Raw genomic sequence first — 17,856 nt, 5'->3', positions numbered from 1 at the left:
AGGTTTTTTATTTCAATTATGAGAAGTTACTGAAGACATTTTATTTTTTTTTACTGCTTATGGGCTTATCCTGAAACTTAAAGGTCTGCAGATTTGTTCTATATTCACAAAACTACATTCACAAAGAATTTTATAAATGTTCCGTGAATGAAGATCGAGTATTCGTTCTTTTACAACTGGGAACTTGATTTTATTGAGACGTAGGAAACGAAATGCACGTAGTTTGAAAAATTAAAAATGAAGGTTATTAAAACTTGTGATGCTTCAAATAGGAGATGCCAAGAACAAAAAAAAAATGGATAACAATTGGAAAAGATAATCATTTTCAGAATATTAAATTCATTTGTTCAAATAATAGGAGGTGATTTTAAGAGAATTGCAAAAGGAATAAAAGTGTAAAAGGTTGCAGTTTCTGTAGATCATTTACTTCTATTTGTCTTCCATTCATCCCTAAACTCAGACCTATATTTTCTAAATGTTTCAAACAATAAGATTTTGAGGTTTCTTTGAACCCCGTGAATAAAATCAGGTTTTCAATTGTAAAAGAACAAATAGCAGATTTTTCATTCGTGGTGCTTTTAAAAAATTTGTGACTGTGCTTTTGTGTATACAAGAAAATCGCAGATCTTTAAAATTCAGAATAAGCAAACTCATATGGTATATTAAGCCGAAGGAAGTGAAAAGCCTTCAATAGCTCCGCAATCACTTCACCAGTTCCAGTTTTTGGAGTCCAAAATTACTGCTTATACTATTTCACCGCTTCATTTATAATCCTTAGAAGCTTCTGAAGTGTCCTGCAGAAACAGTTTTCACTCCATTCCTTTCGGAAGCACGGGAAAGCCTGTATCGAACTACACCACTCTTCTTTCAACGAAACACTACAACCTATACGTCATGCACTACACGTCTGCCGCACGGCAGCAAACAAGGTTTCATAATGTTGGACTAAGCTCCACAAAACTACAGTAGGTAAAATTTATGCTTATTTTGACTAATTATTGCATTAAATATTTTCATTATTTTACCAGAAAATATGCAGTTATAGGCAATATAACTAACATGATTCGTAAAAATATGCATGTTCGAATAAATCATTTAATAATTGCATAGAGTTTGGTTGATACTCAAGTTATTCTAAATTCTGATTATGTGGAAATTTGTTAAAAATATCCATAATTCAAGAAAATAATATCTGTAAAACTGAAAAGAAATAGGAATCATCCCTTGAATCTTACAAGTTTAATTTTCTTCATAGAAATTGATCTTCAAAATAATGTGGATGAAATTGTTACTGCGCAAAACCCTACTCTAGAGATGAAAGGAGCAGAAAAATTTACTATCCAGGTAAGTTAACAATTGAAGCTATAAATAAATACTTTATATATGCGCTCTAACATAAATTTCTAAAAAGCATCTGCATTTTCTTTTAAAATCTGTTTCAAGTATAAATTTCGGCTTACCTAAATGCTGAATAATTATATCTTTCTGCTATATCAAATTATTTCGCTCTATCTACAAAAGGGTTCTAGGGAGTTCTAGGGAGGTACTCATATGGCGTGTTTGTTAAAACATTAAAGATTATGCTAGGAAACAAGTTGAAAAAGCTGGCAACTAAAGTGGTTGCGACGTGAAAAGTATCCGTTTTTGTTTTATGAGTTCGCTAACTAAAATGATCATGTGTCTGGAAGCGTTATTGTGATACATAATCCATCCGGTCCTCCACCTCTCTGACCATCGGGTCATTTTCTTCTTATTATATTGCTCCAGTGATCAAGCACTAGCACACGTGGTAAGCAATTATGATAATTAACCTTGATATCACAAATTCATGGTAGAAGGTGTTCAAGTTGTTGAACAAAACAGCAAGTATAATCTTGCCTCTCTAGTTGCTGACTCATATTATTTGGTCTCAGAAATGTTGGTGCGTACCATTCAGAAGACTGCGCTGAAGCACTTTTTACTCAGAATGAGATTTTGTGCTGAATGATGCTTTAATTGCGTTTGTAATACATACGATTTCATTTCATACATTTCTTCTGCAGGGTGTATAGTTGCTCAGGTGGGGTAGTGGTTAGTGACCCTGTCTGCCATGCCGAAAGGATTGGTTTCGAATTCAAGAGGAAGCATGGAGATTTGTAAATGCCTGTACGTAAGGAGGAAATAAAGAATCACGGTGAGAAATCTCTGGAGTGGCCGATGGTAGAGGAAGAATCTGCGGAGCGATCCTCGGGATATTCTTCCTCGGAGCGGAAGCTTAGCAACTGGCAAGGCCCGGCAATACTAAATATATCTAGATTGGATGCAGAGATGTCGACCTTGTTTCAACCTTATTATATGTTGCCCTCTAGCAATTTAGGTCAAAAATTGTATGTTCAAGTGCGTGGCATGATTTTCCGGGAATCTTTTGAACAGCTTTATTCTGGAACAGATTTTTTATTCAATTTACATCAAATTACAAGTTGCAGCAATAGATTTTATATACATATTTGAAATTAATTTACTGGAGTAAAACAGAAAATAATTATTGGAGATTACTATAAAAGACAAGTTATTTTTATTCCTCCATATATGGAAATACTTTCAATTTTGATGTCACTAATCCAGAATGAATCGTGTAAATAAGCTTACATTAGTACTACAGTTAGTACTTAGTTAGTACTTTGGGGTACTTTAGTATTACAGTTAGTACTTTTGGGAAAATAAATAAAATTTCCGTCGTACACAATATTTTAAAAATGCCAGAAATCTTTCAAAGAATAATCACGAAATATCATAACTTCTTAGCATATGTATATATTAATACTGATCCACAAAAATTATTCCATTTGAAAGAGTGAAACTTGTAGAAAAAATTACAAGTAATGCATTTTTTTGGCATAAGTCTTGATAATCATTGAATTATGTCAAATGTAACTTAAAGTTTCTTCTCAAGTAATGAGCCCTGTCCTCTCAAAAAAACGTTGAGCGGCGGGGAATGTAAAGAATCCTGAAATGTTTATTATCTGCGAGGCGACATTACTATACTATAGGGACCATTAGATATTTCGGACCTGATTAGTAAAATCCTCATCGAAATTCGAGCAACAGTCTTCCAATAGTTACCTGTATATGCTAATGCAATAATTACTTGCCAACCGAGCTGTTCATAAAGTTAACTTGTAGAAGCTGTAAGGTATTTTGGAAAGGAACTGGATCCTCACTGAGATTCAAAACGAGATTTTTCAAAAATCAGTAGTGCCTTCGCCGGGATTCGAATCATGGATCTGCCAAATACTATCAGAATGGACTGATTACCGCTACCACAAAGCACGCACGGCGGGAAAAGAAGATACTTTTGTTTTAATATTATCTGCCGTTTAAGAATGACTGCGGGAAAGCACGAAACTCAGTCGACCGTCCCCTGTTATCTTCCTCTACATTTTAGCAAGGGACTATAGGTTCAGTCACTGTAAAAACTATTGCGATTTTTCAAAGCATGAAATGTGAAAAATCAACTGTGTTCTTCTCAAAATTCGAGCCGCGGATGTTCCATCTGCGCTAACATTTTACATCCCGATAACACACACAGGTAAATGAAATGATTCCTTGTAATCTCTGATCAAAATAAAAAAAAGGGGGGAATACTCTACAGTATTTTCAAAAAGTAAATTGAAAATCTTTGTAATTTTATAAAATATTTTCATTAAATTATAATCAAATCATTCATTCAGTCTCTTTTGTTTCTGGACTATGCATTTCTTAATTATACATGTAGACTAATGCAGCAGCTAGCATAAATAATAATTAGTTCATTATCGCTTACATTTCAACTGTAGAAGACTATTTGTTCAAATTATTTGTTGTTCAAAACACTATAATCTTTTGTTCATTTGTCTGATGTTCGAAATACTATCATCTTAAATGTTCGGACCAGCAAATTACATGTATCTGTGTGCATTTTTCCTGTGATATCACGTATTATAAAGTACAAATTTTCCGTATTATTTTCAGTTCGACTTGGGTCCCCAACAAGATACGGAGAAACTACGCAGTACTGCATACTACTTTCAAAACCCAGGTATACAAAGACTATCATTTTAATCTCTTCTCTCTTTGTGTTTCTTATTCACCAGAGAAACTTAAAACTGCAATACGAGTGAAGTTTCGTAATTTATATATATCAGTACTGTTAGGAACTACGGAGATACTGCATTCTTATTAGAATCTGCAATTATTTATTTTATGGGATTTTTACTTATTCTGGAACTAATAACCCTATCAAGCGTGAAGAAAATCATCTCTCTGTCTGAAGTAACTAGGAGCAAGGAAAAGGTTTAAATAATCTTTTTATTTAAACAGACTTGAGAAGACATACGCACATTCTTATGGTAGCAACATCAGCCACAGTTAGTGGAATGCAACTAAACAGAACAGTCAAATTTAAGTTGAATGTGTAAACAGCAATCAGAGACCACACAATTAAACTATAATTATAAGTTGGCTCAGTAATTCTAACTGGAACATCAAAATCAAGGTTTCGGGAACGATATAACGCAAATCCGATTTATTACAACTAACAGAGCTGGCAGGAATCGAGCAGCCAGAAACATGCTCTGTTTTAAAATCCCGAAACCTCAGTTTAAATACTAGCTACCTTATTTACATTCTGGTGAAGAATACAGAAAGGAGAAGTGCTGCTTCAAATCATACTAACTGAAAAATAAAATTAGTAACACAGCAACATTTGCTCTTTGATCTGGGATATTGTCAGTAGCCTACAGCGGGCTCCGCTTTTACTACTTATCTTGAAATTTAAGCGTTGGTTACTAGAGTTCAAAGGCGTATACACGCCATGCCATAACGGCGAAGCTAGTCAAGTTAATTTGGAAAATATTAAAGATTGGAAAAGCCGTTCGAGCTGTGAAGATATAGACAAGCAATGAAGAAGTAGATTGGCTGGAGTCTGTCGCGTGAGTGGTCACCAACTCAAGTCCAGACCCCGATTTTGGCGTAGATTTATGTCAAGATCTCAGTCGATTACGAGAGCAAACAGGTATAGGTCCCTCTTTGTCAGGAGCAAAAAAATCTGCAAGATTGGAAAGCAGTTGGCGTAACGGTCGTATTTATGCTCCACATCAGGGATAGTCAACCTGACCCTTACCACCCACTAGTGGACGATTTGAGCTTTCACGTTGGATGATGGAGGTTTCTGTCCGATAATGATCAAGGATGATCGAGACATGCATGGATGTACACCCCTTAAAGTTTAGTTCTCTTCTTGACCATTCCCCTCAGCACAATGCTCTCTTGTTTGCATATATTTATACGGCTTTGTTGTTTGTAAATGAATTTTCTGTCTAGTAAAAGTTTAATATTGTAAGTTATAGTATAAATAAATCCATAAATTTAACTATATATTTTTTACTAAACCTCCACTTAAAAACTGCATTTGCGCTATATTAAGTTATTGTGAACGTGTAGGCGGTATAGAAATTTTACTGCCTACAAAGTGTGCGGTAGGTATATCCCTGTTCCACAGAAAAGTACTCTCCTCTTCTGCTTTCATAATAACTAGTTAGTTTTAAACCTTAACTGATTAGTTTATAACCTTACAATTTAACGTCACCTTCTCAACTCAGTATTTGAGTATTTTTGAGCAGAGTTCGAAAACTGTGAAGTGCTTCTTTTGATAAAGTAAATTTTATCAAGCTATCATCTGTGTGCATTCAATCTATTACGAGCCCGTACGCGAGCAACAATAATACAATAAAAATCTCCTTTTGAGCTTTTGGCAAGGAAACATGGTGAATTAAAAAAGGGGGAGCCAGAAAGGCCTCAATGATAGCACCGATGGGATAAAACAAGTTGGACTACACCTACAGGAAATGAAAGAACTCTCGCATTAATTATTTGCATAAATCCGTTAAGAGTCTAGATATACAGAACTGTATTTTTATAATGCTGTGTAGTAAATAACATAAACATAATCATGCATTAAACTGTATACGTTTTAAAGATACTTCTGATATACACCGTGTCTACGAAAGTCCTTACCTGGTTTTTATTTCAGCAACCATTGCTCGCAGACAGATACTTCCAGACACAAAAATGTTTTCACTAACGCATTGATTCATGTTTTTGTATTTTTTAATTAAAAAATTGTATAAAATATGTAACCTGATGATTTTAACTATTGCCTACAATTTTGTTAAGGATATATTTAGTATGCCGTAGGAATTTTTACACGAGTAATTTATGAGTTTTCATAGTCTTAACAAGAAATTTTATTAATTTAAAAACAGCGCTTCTTAAACTTTTTTCATTCATGACTGTATCGTCAAGTTTCCTTCGCGACTCTAAATCCGCTTTGCCAGAAATTTTGAACTAAAGTAGCAGTAAAAAATGGAAATTAGCAGAAGAAATCAGTCTTTGGCAACTATTAAGGCCAGAAGCGGTGATTAGGGAGACACCTAGTAGGAAGCGTTTTATTACGGAGGCACCTAGTAGGTGACCACCGTTTACTTCCTATGAAGGGACAAGACAATTTAAATCCATGCCTTTTCTGAGATTTGAACCCGGGCCTTCTGTAGAGCAGTCAGAGCCACTAACCGCTTATCCGTCTGGGCGGCAGTCTCATTAATGTAATTTTAAATTCACATATCTGAATTTAAGACCCCATCATTTCGCTGTGTGACCCCATTAGGAGTCGCGACCCACAGTTTAAGAAAAGCTGCTTTAGAATCGTAATAATTGTAACAATATTTTAAAAATTCATTAAACGACAACTATTTATCAATTTTTAATTAAAGTAAATAATATAACGAGTTGGCTGAGTGACAATCCTAAAGCCTACCAGTGTTCAGTAGAACACGAAATCTATAAAATGCAAAAAAGATCTTCATTTTGAATATATATAATATGAACTAATAAACCCAAGGAAAAGACGGAATACTGTTGATGCGTGATAGCTATATAGGGTAGATCCATACTGAAAAGGAAGAATTCTGATTGCGTAGTGTACTAATAATGTTGAGTTCGTAATATCTAAGAAACTTGGCAGACGAGGCAGTTTCATTCGCATTAGCAGCTGACTTTAGTGGACACAATCACTTGGCGCTCTAGTCGTGCCTATTCACAGAACATTTACACTTTTGATATTATTGCGCTAGCAAGCAAGACAGCGAGATTATATCCTAACGGTAGAGGGCGAACCTGAAGTGCGTAGTTATGCAAGATGGAAGCACAGGAAGATGAAGGTTTTGGTTTGAGTTAAAAAGCTTCAGTTCCCAATTATTACGTCATAAGCGTCGCGCAAGCCATGCAAAATTGAATGATCTAGGAATGACGCACTCCAGAGAACTTATTAAGATTTTTAGAACAGAGAGAGAGAGAATTAAAGGGTTACTGTTAGTTTAAATTATAATTTTGATTTATATATTTTTTATCTTACATATTCCCCCTCCCCCTTCAAGGAGAAAACGGCTTGGCGACTGAAAAGCCTTTTTAGAAAAAAGCATCATAGCAGTAGCGAAACAAGGGAAATATTATAAAATTTGATATAAATAATTTTTTAAATAAAAAAATCTTGTAGATATCTTTTTTAACAATAAATGCAAATTCAAAATTCTATTGAAATTTAAAAGTCTTCAACTGTAAAAACACTGTAAGGAATGTCCTAATTTTTTCAAGAAATACTGGAAAAGTTCACAGTTCTGTAAAATATTTGCTTGAATATTAATCATAATATTTTTCCAGTCCTTAGCTGAACGTCTCTCATAAAAATTGATGTTGCCAATATAAAACCAAAATTTTCTTTTACAAATTCATGAAATTTAAATTGATTATTTTAAAAATATTACACATTTTCTTAATTGTAGAGCGATGTAAAATGAAATTTAGAACTTAATACATAGTAACAAAATTCAGTACAACAACAAAATAAACTTTGATGAAAATGGGCAAAACAGCGTGACTAGTTGCTGATGGCTGTGGTATGCTTAAATACAATTACACAATAGAAGCCTCTGTTCCTTAATAAAGGTAACTGGCTTCCAGTATTGTATAATTATCAAAGTTTATATTTCTAATTTATAGCCATAAAAATCTTCAACCTAGTTTAATGAAATGAAAAACAAATATGCAAAAATTAAAGATATATTAAATTCTACACTACCCTACAATAATAATATGGACCATATAATGCTGTGAACATAAAATAAGAAAATTAATTTCACAATTATAGCTGTTTAGAGAAGACTTTAAAACTTTTCAAATATAAAAATTTCAAAACATCCATTACCATTACAAAATTGCAAAAAATTTCAAAATTTTATAATGTAATTAAATTTTTATCTGAAACATCATTTGAAATAATATACTATTATTATCGAAATTACTAACTTACTTATTTTGTACAGACTGGAAGACCCCACAGCTTTTTCTTAATACGAACATTTCCATCTTATGGGCAAATACACAATAACGAATTAGTGTATGAATTTTCACCAGTTGTTCTCGCGGCAGTTATTTATAAAGGCCTCCGTTCCTTGTTTTAAAGGCAGCTGCCCTTTTTTAACTGCACTATAACATTCCATTTATTAAAAAATTACCACACTCCGTTATATTGGGGGGAAAAACCCTATTATATACGGGGGGGGAACTGGGAACCTTCAAAGTTTACCTGAACATATTTTGATCCGTAAATTTTAAAATCAGTAACATAATTCCACACTACTTATGATTCCTATAATACTACTCAAAAACACTATTTGTTTATCATATTTTATACTAATTTTCAAAATTACTTCAAGAATTCTTAACAACAACTCAAAATTTTCAACATAAATACAAAAATATAATTATTTACTTTAATATCCTTCCCTATAAATAGTTTAAATAGCTTAAAAATTCGTTACTTAATTTGCTCACGCATACTTGTGAAAATTTAGAAAAATTAATGAACAAGAATTGTCCATTTTTGCAGTAACAGCACAATTAAATTGCAGAAATTTTAACCAAAATTGAAATGAAAAGTATGGAATCCGCAGCATATTATATAATTTTGTCTCGTTATGAATTAAATTCACACGAATATAACAATTTTTCAGCTGTCAATTGACGAAGTACTATTCGAAAAAGCGGAGCACAAACTCAGATCGACCTTGAACCCGTTGTAATGCTGAATCTCCTTAAGCGGTAATTCACAGATTATTTACAGTACTTTTTTCCCCCTAAATACTATAGAGATGGCCGAAGCAAATTCAGTATTCCTTTTCACTAGACTTTCGACTTCTGAATTTATCGGGAGATTAATTTTATTCTGTAAACACTACTCGTGATTATTTTTTGAAGCACTTGCAAAACATCACAGCAGAAGTATAATAGGTTATTTTTTAAACACTGAAAAAACAAATTTGATTATTCAATTCTTTCACATTTCCTTTGAATTATCACAAAACGATGATTTGAACAGCTGACTAAATAAATTTTCATTGAGGTCTCAGGCTGCAGGAAACTATACTACCGGCTAATTGCAATAATAAACGCAAGGAAAAGACAGAATACTGTTGATGCGTAATAGCTATATAGGGTAGATCCAAAGAATATGTATCGTTCATATTGAACATGACGTTCGTTGGGTAGATCCATACTGAAAAGGAAGAATTCTGATTGCATAGTATGCTAATAGTATGCTGAGTTCGTAATATCTAAGAAACTTGGCAGTCGAGGTAGTTTTAATTCAATTTTTATTTGAAACTGATTTTTGTGGCTACAATCACTTGGCACTTTAGTCGTGCCTATTCACAGAACATTTATATTTTTGATATTATTGCGCGAGCAAGCTAGACAGCGATATTACATCCTAGCAGGGTAAATAGCGAAGCTGAAGTGCGTAATTATGCAAGATGGCAGCACACGAAGAGGAAGGTTTTTGTACGAGTTAAAAAGTTTGAGTTCCCAATTATTACGTCATCAGCTTTGCGCAGGCCATGCAAAATGGAATGATCTAGAAATGACGCAATCCAGAGAAGTTATTACAATTTTTAAAACAGAGAGGGAGAATTAAAGGGTTACCATTAGTTTAAATTATAATTTTGATTTACATATTTTTTATCTTACATACATACATATGTGTGTGTGCTTATGTGTGTCGGTCAATATATTTTACAGTAATCAGTATAAAAATGCTCGTCACGTAATCTCTTAACATCAGAAATGTTTTTCTAAGGAATATTTTGAATATTTTATTTTTACTTTGGTACACACACACACACACACACACACACACAAAAAAAAAAAAAAAAAAAAAAAAAAAAAAAAGAGGCTACTCAGATCACAGAAAAATTCAACATCCTTGTGATCTTTCCTTTCCCCAAAAAATGTCTATCAGGAACATCACAGGTTGAATGTTCATAGTCGAGCAACACACGGTAAACTCTGGTTTCACTGGTGTCGAAAGTCAGTCTTTAGATAGTATACAGTGCATTATTGCTATATGTATACACTGTGTAATGTCGAAGTTTTGAGTTCGATGAGTCCACTATTTTTCCCACTTCTAGGAAAGTTTATGTGGGGACATAGGGATGTGATTTGGACTGCCTTCTGCGCAGAGTGAAACATGGAGGTGATTGATGATGGTTTCGTTTTTGCGGTATGTTGAAAGTCTTGAGTAACATTGATTGCTGTTGTCGGTCTTATGCCTATCAAAGACTGTCGATGTATTTTAGAAGACCAAATCGACCAAATTGTTCAAACATTTTATCGCAAAGGAGTGCCATATGTATGAGAATGATAATGGGCATTTCACACAGCAAAAATAGTGACAGAGAGGTTTGAAGAACCTGCAAAGAGCGTAAGCATTTTTTGTGATCCTTTAATCTCAATATCATTAGGCTTTTCTAAAGTATGCTAGAGAACAGACGCTTTCCTCCTCAAATATCCTGGTAGTTCGGTCCGAGGTTCGAATCCCACGAACGGGCTGGCTGCATGGGCGTTTTCGTGGTTTTCCCCATGTGTAACGTGTATACGAGCCAGTTTCCCTTAGAAGGTCCTCCACGAAGGCATCCCTCTCCTTAGGCAGATAGCCCTCGAGGCTTTGCCATAATCACACACACACACCTCCTCAAATATCATGAATGAAAAGAACCGCAGTTCTGCAAGAGGGCATGGTTAGAAACACTTCTTATGATAGCGCAAGTATTGCATCAGATATTTCCAAGAATAATCACTGCATTATTGTCTTTGTCTTTGTCTTTTGAATGGTTAGGAGGCCTTACCACCAGTAACGATTCCGGAGCTTCGATTGGCGCTGCAAGACGAATGGGCAGCAATGCCTCAACAACTCATTGACACCCTCATTCTCAGCATGGGCAGATGCTGTGAGATGCCTAGCAGTCAGGGAAGATCATATCCCCTATTAAAGACCGGATGTTTCTTGCTAGACACCCATCACAGGGATGTTTCGGCCTTCAGTCGCATTGCGCTCCATGCTACTTTTTCAATAAAGCTTATTTTTATCCCTCTGATTTCTCTTTTAGTAAGTATTGCTTACATTACTCATGTCCTTACGTATTGGGGATCTTACGGTATTAAATGTGTTGATTTGGAAAGCTTTTGTACAAAGTTATATTGAAAAAAACCGTCTCGTCCTTAATTTTTGCACATCAGTGTATAATTGAAAAAATGGGCGTGTAACGCCACGCCTACTAGGCGAAGCTGAAGCAAATACAAAGGTATGTAGAATGAAAAAGCATCTGGGAGCTGTTTGAGCTGTGACAAAAGATATAACTAGCTGAAAAGTTTGCTTAATAAAGCATTTGAAAAAATAAACATTAAGTAATTTAAATTAAGTATGCTTTTGAAACAGGTTCAGAATGAAATGGATCGTAATTATACTGGTGGGAGTGGCTCAAATGAGGAATAAGTCAACAGTAACATATTTCTGGTGAATTTCAAGAGTTCTCGTACGAGAAATGTTAAAGTCATATAAATTAACAGTATTCACTAGCCTGTAGCTTCTTAATAAAGTATTCGAGATGCAGATTGACTCAACCAATCAGGTCAATCAGTTCTCCCAACCAATCAACGAATAATTTCATAAATAATAATTTTCGAATAATTTCGACCAATCAATTAACAATTTCTTTCTTCATGCTCTGTCGTATTAGATTTTTTGAAAAATATCCCTTAGGAAAAGTCTGTTACAAAGATTTTATTGTAAATATATATATATGAATGAACCAACAATTAATAAATTTCCTTTTTACAAAATTCACATCTTTATAATTACATTCAAAACAAAGATACATACTAGCTAACGTGATTTTTTTCAGATAATAAAGAAACTCAATTTGAAGTTATGTTATTGAATCCCGCACTTCACGTATACGTGAAAGACTCTGTTCAGAGTATGAAATACAGAATTATAGTAAGCGGTCTAAATTTCTTCATTCATTTAATAAGATTAATACTTAATATTTATTGCATTAAAACATTATTTTTTAAATCTTTTTTTTTTTTTTTTTTTTTTAGATGTATATTCTGGAAAAGGATGAAATGCTGTTTCCTGGAGCCTCGACTGATCTAAAAAATAGTAAAGGTTTGTTAAATTTTGCGAATAAATAGCATTTTTGTTCATTTATTTTATTATAAAATTTGCATTTCTTAAATGTAATATCAAAATTAAATGAAAGGATTTAAGACTATTCTTAAAATAAAATTATTTTATTAAAATAATAAAAAAATGAGGGGCATAATCTTGATTAAAAAATAAACCTAGATGTGTTCCAATTTAAGCTACTCATATTCTCATAGCATATAACAAATCAATGATTTATGCCTTCTCGCATTAAAGGCAACAGTGCAATTTATTCTTTTTTCGTCCAAAATACAGCGTCTTAAATCTTGTAAATTACTGTTTAATATAATGTAACATAAAAACACATCTGGTTCTATTTTTTATTTTTGCATTTTTGAAAATGATAAGAACCTAAGTGTAATGGAGTTATTGCAAAATTTATAACAGTTATAAATGCAATCATTTTAAAAAATAGCTTTAGTGTTGTCTTGCTTCTCTTTAAAATATACGTTGAGGAAATCAAGAAAGCCTTAAGTAGCCTTGGGTATCGAATGCTTAAAGGCAATATCTGTACTGCAAAAATAACTTTTTAGTCTATTTCAAACTTAAGCCTACATTATTGGAATCTGAATTTTATATTGGTTTATAGAAACAAATTTTAGTTTAAAGATACATGCTTCTTAGCTGTTTATGTAACTGCTTCCTTCCCATGAAGGTTTAGGAGAAATTCTTAATATAAACCAAAAAAAATGTTTGCAAAATTAATTTCATTATTGTACTGGCGATTTCCCCATCAGTTTTATTTTTTATTCCGGAATAAGTTATGAACATAAACTACAAAACAACTAATATATTGTAAAATACTTGGAAGTACTTCTGATGCATTTAAATATTACATTGTAAAATGAAATATTTAGATATGATATGAATTGAAATGTCATGATAATCATGAAAATGTAATAATTTAAAATGCTCGTATCTCTAATAAGAGCTGCTTTTTCAGTGATTCCTGTGCTCACAGAAATAACACATGAAATCTTGAAAGAAACTAGAAATCTGTATACAGAAAGTGCAGTAGAAGTATTGCACTCCTATGAGGTGAGCATCTCTAATAATCTCTAATTAGCATCTCTAATAATCCTATGAAGACTCTTAATGCACTCCTATGAGGTGAGCATCTGGCGCTTCTCTTTGCCAGACGTAAAATATAAAAACCTCTGATAAAAATATCCCTTAACGTGTGCTAGATGAAAGAAGCTTTGTTCATCTAAACAAACTAAGAAATTTTTTTGGATGATAATATTCTTAAAATGATGTCCCGTATGCATTAGAACTTATTATGCATAAGGTGGCGTAAATTACTTATTGTATATAAGAATAAAAGCGCAGCCACTAGCTTTACTCAAATTTATTTTTATTAGTAAATAGGTTAAAGATATTGCACTGGCTTTCTTTAATATGACATTAAGGTTCGAAATCTGCTTAACTGGCAGTGATCTTTCGCAGCAAAGATCCACAGCTTATGCAATCTGGTATCCTGATGCCAAGGAATAGTAAACGTTATTTGTTACAAAATATAACCTGTGTGTTCCAAGTTGAACTAACTATAATATAGATTCTGCTCTTGATTGGATCTCTGCTCAGTTTAATATACTAAATATAGAATAAATATACATCGTATCTACAAAAGTCCTTACCCGGCCTTCATTTTTGCAACTGCTGGTATACTTCACGTTATAGAAATGTTTTCAATGACGCAAATATTCCTGTTTGGGCATTTGTTTTCGTTTTGCGATTTTGCGTTGGTTTACTATAAATGTCCGCTTCACTTTTCAAACTGTTGCCACAAAATGTTAGTCAGAGTCCTGCATTATATTTGAAGAAATTAAAAAATGAAAAATCGGCAAAAATCCCCAGGGAGTGAGACTGCGTATCGGAAGTTCTAAAGATATGCTCAATTTGACACTATTTTGTAATAGTGTTAAATTGAACTGAATTTTATGGTTTAAGTACGAACAGCGTGATATTTAATAAATAAAGGTAAACAGAGAAAATGTTAAAAAACGTCCATTTGGACGTAATTTAAAATCTAAAACCTTTCAGTTTTTTTTTTTTTTTTTTTTTTTTTTGTTTTTCTATGATAAGGAGTACAAAGTTTCTGTAATATAAGTATAGGCCCAGAGAGAACGTATAAAAAGTTAGATTTAGTATTTTAAACCGACGTTAATTTTTCATTTAAAAATACGAAACAATAAGTATTTGCCTCATTTTAAACATTTTTTTTAATTGGAAATATATGTCTAAGGTCAACGGTTGTGATAATTAAAGCTGGGTTTGGACTTTTATAGACACGGTGCCCTCTGCGCTGCTGGCACTCTCCTGCCTAGGCTATTGAAATAAATTATTTTATAAAGTTCAGCCAAAAATAAAGAAATTAAGCTAAGGTATAACTTTAAAATGCATTGGATTGAAGCTCTTGTTGATTTTGTGACAGTGAAGGAGGCAATTCAGACGGATGTTTAATTAATTGCTTTCCAGGTTCAAAAAGAAAAGCTTTATCGCCAATGAAAAAAGAAATTATCGAAAATTGAAGCCAATGCCAGGAACCGTCCTAGAATACTAAACATTATTTAAAACTTATATTAGCTCTTAAGACTATGACAATATGTAATGATGCTGATTTAAAACAAATTATTACTGGTTTTGAATGTTTTCCGTCTTATTTAAATAGATTTCTTCTCCAAGATTCTAATCAATGCATTAAAATTTGTGATGTTTTTGGAGAGAGAATGTATTTTTTAATCATGTCCCTTAAGGCACCGGGCAAGGCATTTACAGCCTGATTTTAATGAAAATATAGTCTCAATATCTTACTGAAAGAAGTTGCTTTTTTTCATAAGAAATGACGAAAATAACTGAGGTGTACTTATTCAAATCTAATAGGTTATCCTTTAGATCTATTTTATGTATTATGTTACGTAACTTGTAGGGACATTAGGATTTTTTTGGAAGCAGGTAGGATGAAATATATGGAACTCCTTCAGCGGGAATCGAACCGTGGACCTCTGGAATATGCGCCCATCGTGCAGACCATCACACCACGAAGGCATGCAAAGAAGGCTCGAGGAACTTTAATTTTAATCTTTTTTATTACTCGCTTCTTTCACCCTATTTTTCCTGAGCTTTTAAAACTATTAAGTTAGATAAATTTCAGATATATATGCCTTTAAAATTTCTGTAATGTGCAAAGGAATCATGGCTGACCGAATACGTTGTTATGGCTAAGCGATGATGTATTTAGGCGGGTCGGAGTTTTGCTTTTAAATCCTATCAACTCAAATCCTGACATCAGAGCCAATATTAGATATATAAACAGCTTTAAAGATAAATAAGTTATTCTGCAGTAAATTTGCTTCTGTTTCTAAAATTGAATGAACGACAAAGTTAAAACTACTCTTCACAAAATATGAAGCATGTGATACTTATGATGTTGATGATCCCAGATTATTTGACCGAATGGTGTCAGATAAATCTTTACCATTTTAAAATGAGAAATAATGTACACGAAAAATAGTAAAGATAATTTATTTGACAGCTTCTTTCTTGTTGTATGGCTTCTACAGTAAGAGAAAACTTGTTGCAATTCTAAAACTAAGAAACTTGATTTATTTGAAAGAGAACTCTTATAATGTGAAAGAAGAACCGCACTGAACTACGACTGCCATACAGAATTAAGTATTATATATATATATATATATATATATATTCTTTAGGCGTGTGATTGAAATTCAGATGCTCCAGAAACAAAACTACACTAGGTATTTGAAAAATTTATAGAAAGCTATGAAGTTCTTACTTTAATTAACCAGTTATTATGATATTGATCTTTGTAACATCCGTTATCGTCACCAGAATGCAAATTAGCTGTGCGAGTATATTAATTGAGGGTTTTGAATCTCAGAAAAATAGTGAACTTCTAGCACTCGCATCGCATTGTTAGAATTTCTCGCCAGCTTTGTCTAAAAGCGATGTTCCGGCTTTGACATTTTCTAGCTAGCCGATGTTTTAGACTTTCGTGCCGGCAAAATACAGAACCAGATTGTAGCTTATTTCACTGAATGTGTAGTCTTAAACTACATTACCCGCATTTGATTTTAATTGTCTGTCATTGCTTATTTTCGAAGTCTTCTTTTTTTTTTAGTATTTGGTGAATATTTGAGACGTAGCGATAACTTGTTGTCTTGTCTTGTAAGGTCTGCAGGACTTAATTTGCATATCAATAGAAACCGTACTTCCTGTTACGCAATTTCTAAAAATTAGATAGACACTTTTCTGAGCGCAGCTGGTCCGCTTCAATCTAATTGTCTCTTAATTACCTCGAGTTTAAGCTCCTTGTGCTATATGCTACTTAATTGCATTTTCTTTGAAATAGGCTGAACTAGTAATCCAGAATTCTAAGAAATAAAGAGATAAGACTAAATTAAAAGTTTATTTACGCTACGACTTATAGTTGCCAGTAAAATTTAAAAAAACCTTTTTACGGCTCCTTGTGAGGACTTGGATTACAATAAAGCTTATAAAGTAAATGTAGTAAATAAATTTAATAATTAGAAAACTCAGCTTCAGATTTTTCGCAATTTCTAAGCATAAATACTGTTAAATGTCAGAAATCACTTACTAAAGCGAGTTTATATCGAAAGTGGGCAGGAAATTCATGAGAAAAAGGGCTATCTTAACAAACTGTCTCTCTAAATTTACATTTTGTTTATTATTTAAATCCCCCCACCTATTTTACATTCTGGTGAAGCTGACGGAAGAAATAAAAGCAACAGGAAAGAATTAACATAAAAATAACGTGTAAATTAAAATAACCTTGCAATTTTAAGAGAACATAAACGTTGGTTTAAACTAAATCTAATAAGATGGCGGCAAGTCTAACGGTATATAAAGCTCCATGAAAAGAATAACTATTTTTATAACATGTAAATAATATGTATAATATTTAACACGCACACTATCAGTACTGTACGCGATGCCGAATTTGTACCATTCTGCGATTTTTTTTAAAGCAAAAATAGATGGCTGTGTATATGGGGGAGTATGAAACTGTTGTTTTCCGTATGTACACAGCGACCAATGTTCTCTTAAAAAACATCGAAGAACTGCGGAAATACGTCATCGCGCACTGTTTCGGTATTGCCCACAGTAAACAATTTATACATTATCATTGCACATATGCCTCATGAGGCGATATAAATAGGCTACCACGTTTGGCGCTTTGGCGCACATATGGCGACTGG

At 33.1% G+C, this 17,856-nt stretch overlaps 1 protein-coding gene across 1 annotated transcript in view; it reads left to right on the top strand.

Annotated features, from left to right (window-relative positions):
* Window positions 1–17,856, top strand: part of LOC118203198 (uncharacterized) — a 75,834-nt gene that overhangs the window by 32,002 nt on the left and 25,976 nt on the right. Inside the window, exons 7-11 of the mRNA XM_035375468.2 lie at window positions 1,256–1,344; window positions 3,991–4,057; window positions 12,312–12,406; window positions 12,511–12,577; window positions 13,560–13,654. Of these exons, the coding sequence (XP_035231359.1) occupies window positions 1,256–1,344; window positions 3,991–4,057; window positions 12,312–12,406; window positions 12,511–12,577; window positions 13,560–13,654 (413 nt within the window). The remainder of the gene's footprint in view (window positions 1–1,255; window positions 1,345–3,990; window positions 4,058–12,311; window positions 12,407–12,510; window positions 12,578–13,559; window positions 13,655–17,856) is intronic.

The sequence above is a fragment of the Stegodyphus dumicola genome, chromosome 12, assembly GCF_044657685.1.
Source record: "Stegodyphus dumicola isolate Sdum_Otavi_A_Nest chromosome 12, ASM4465768v1".
Lineage (NCBI taxonomy): Eukaryota > Metazoa > Arthropoda > Arachnida > Araneae > Eresidae > Stegodyphus > Stegodyphus dumicola.
The sequence above is the reverse complement of the archived record's forward strand: the minus strand, read 5'-3'. Positions and strand labels throughout refer to the sequence as shown.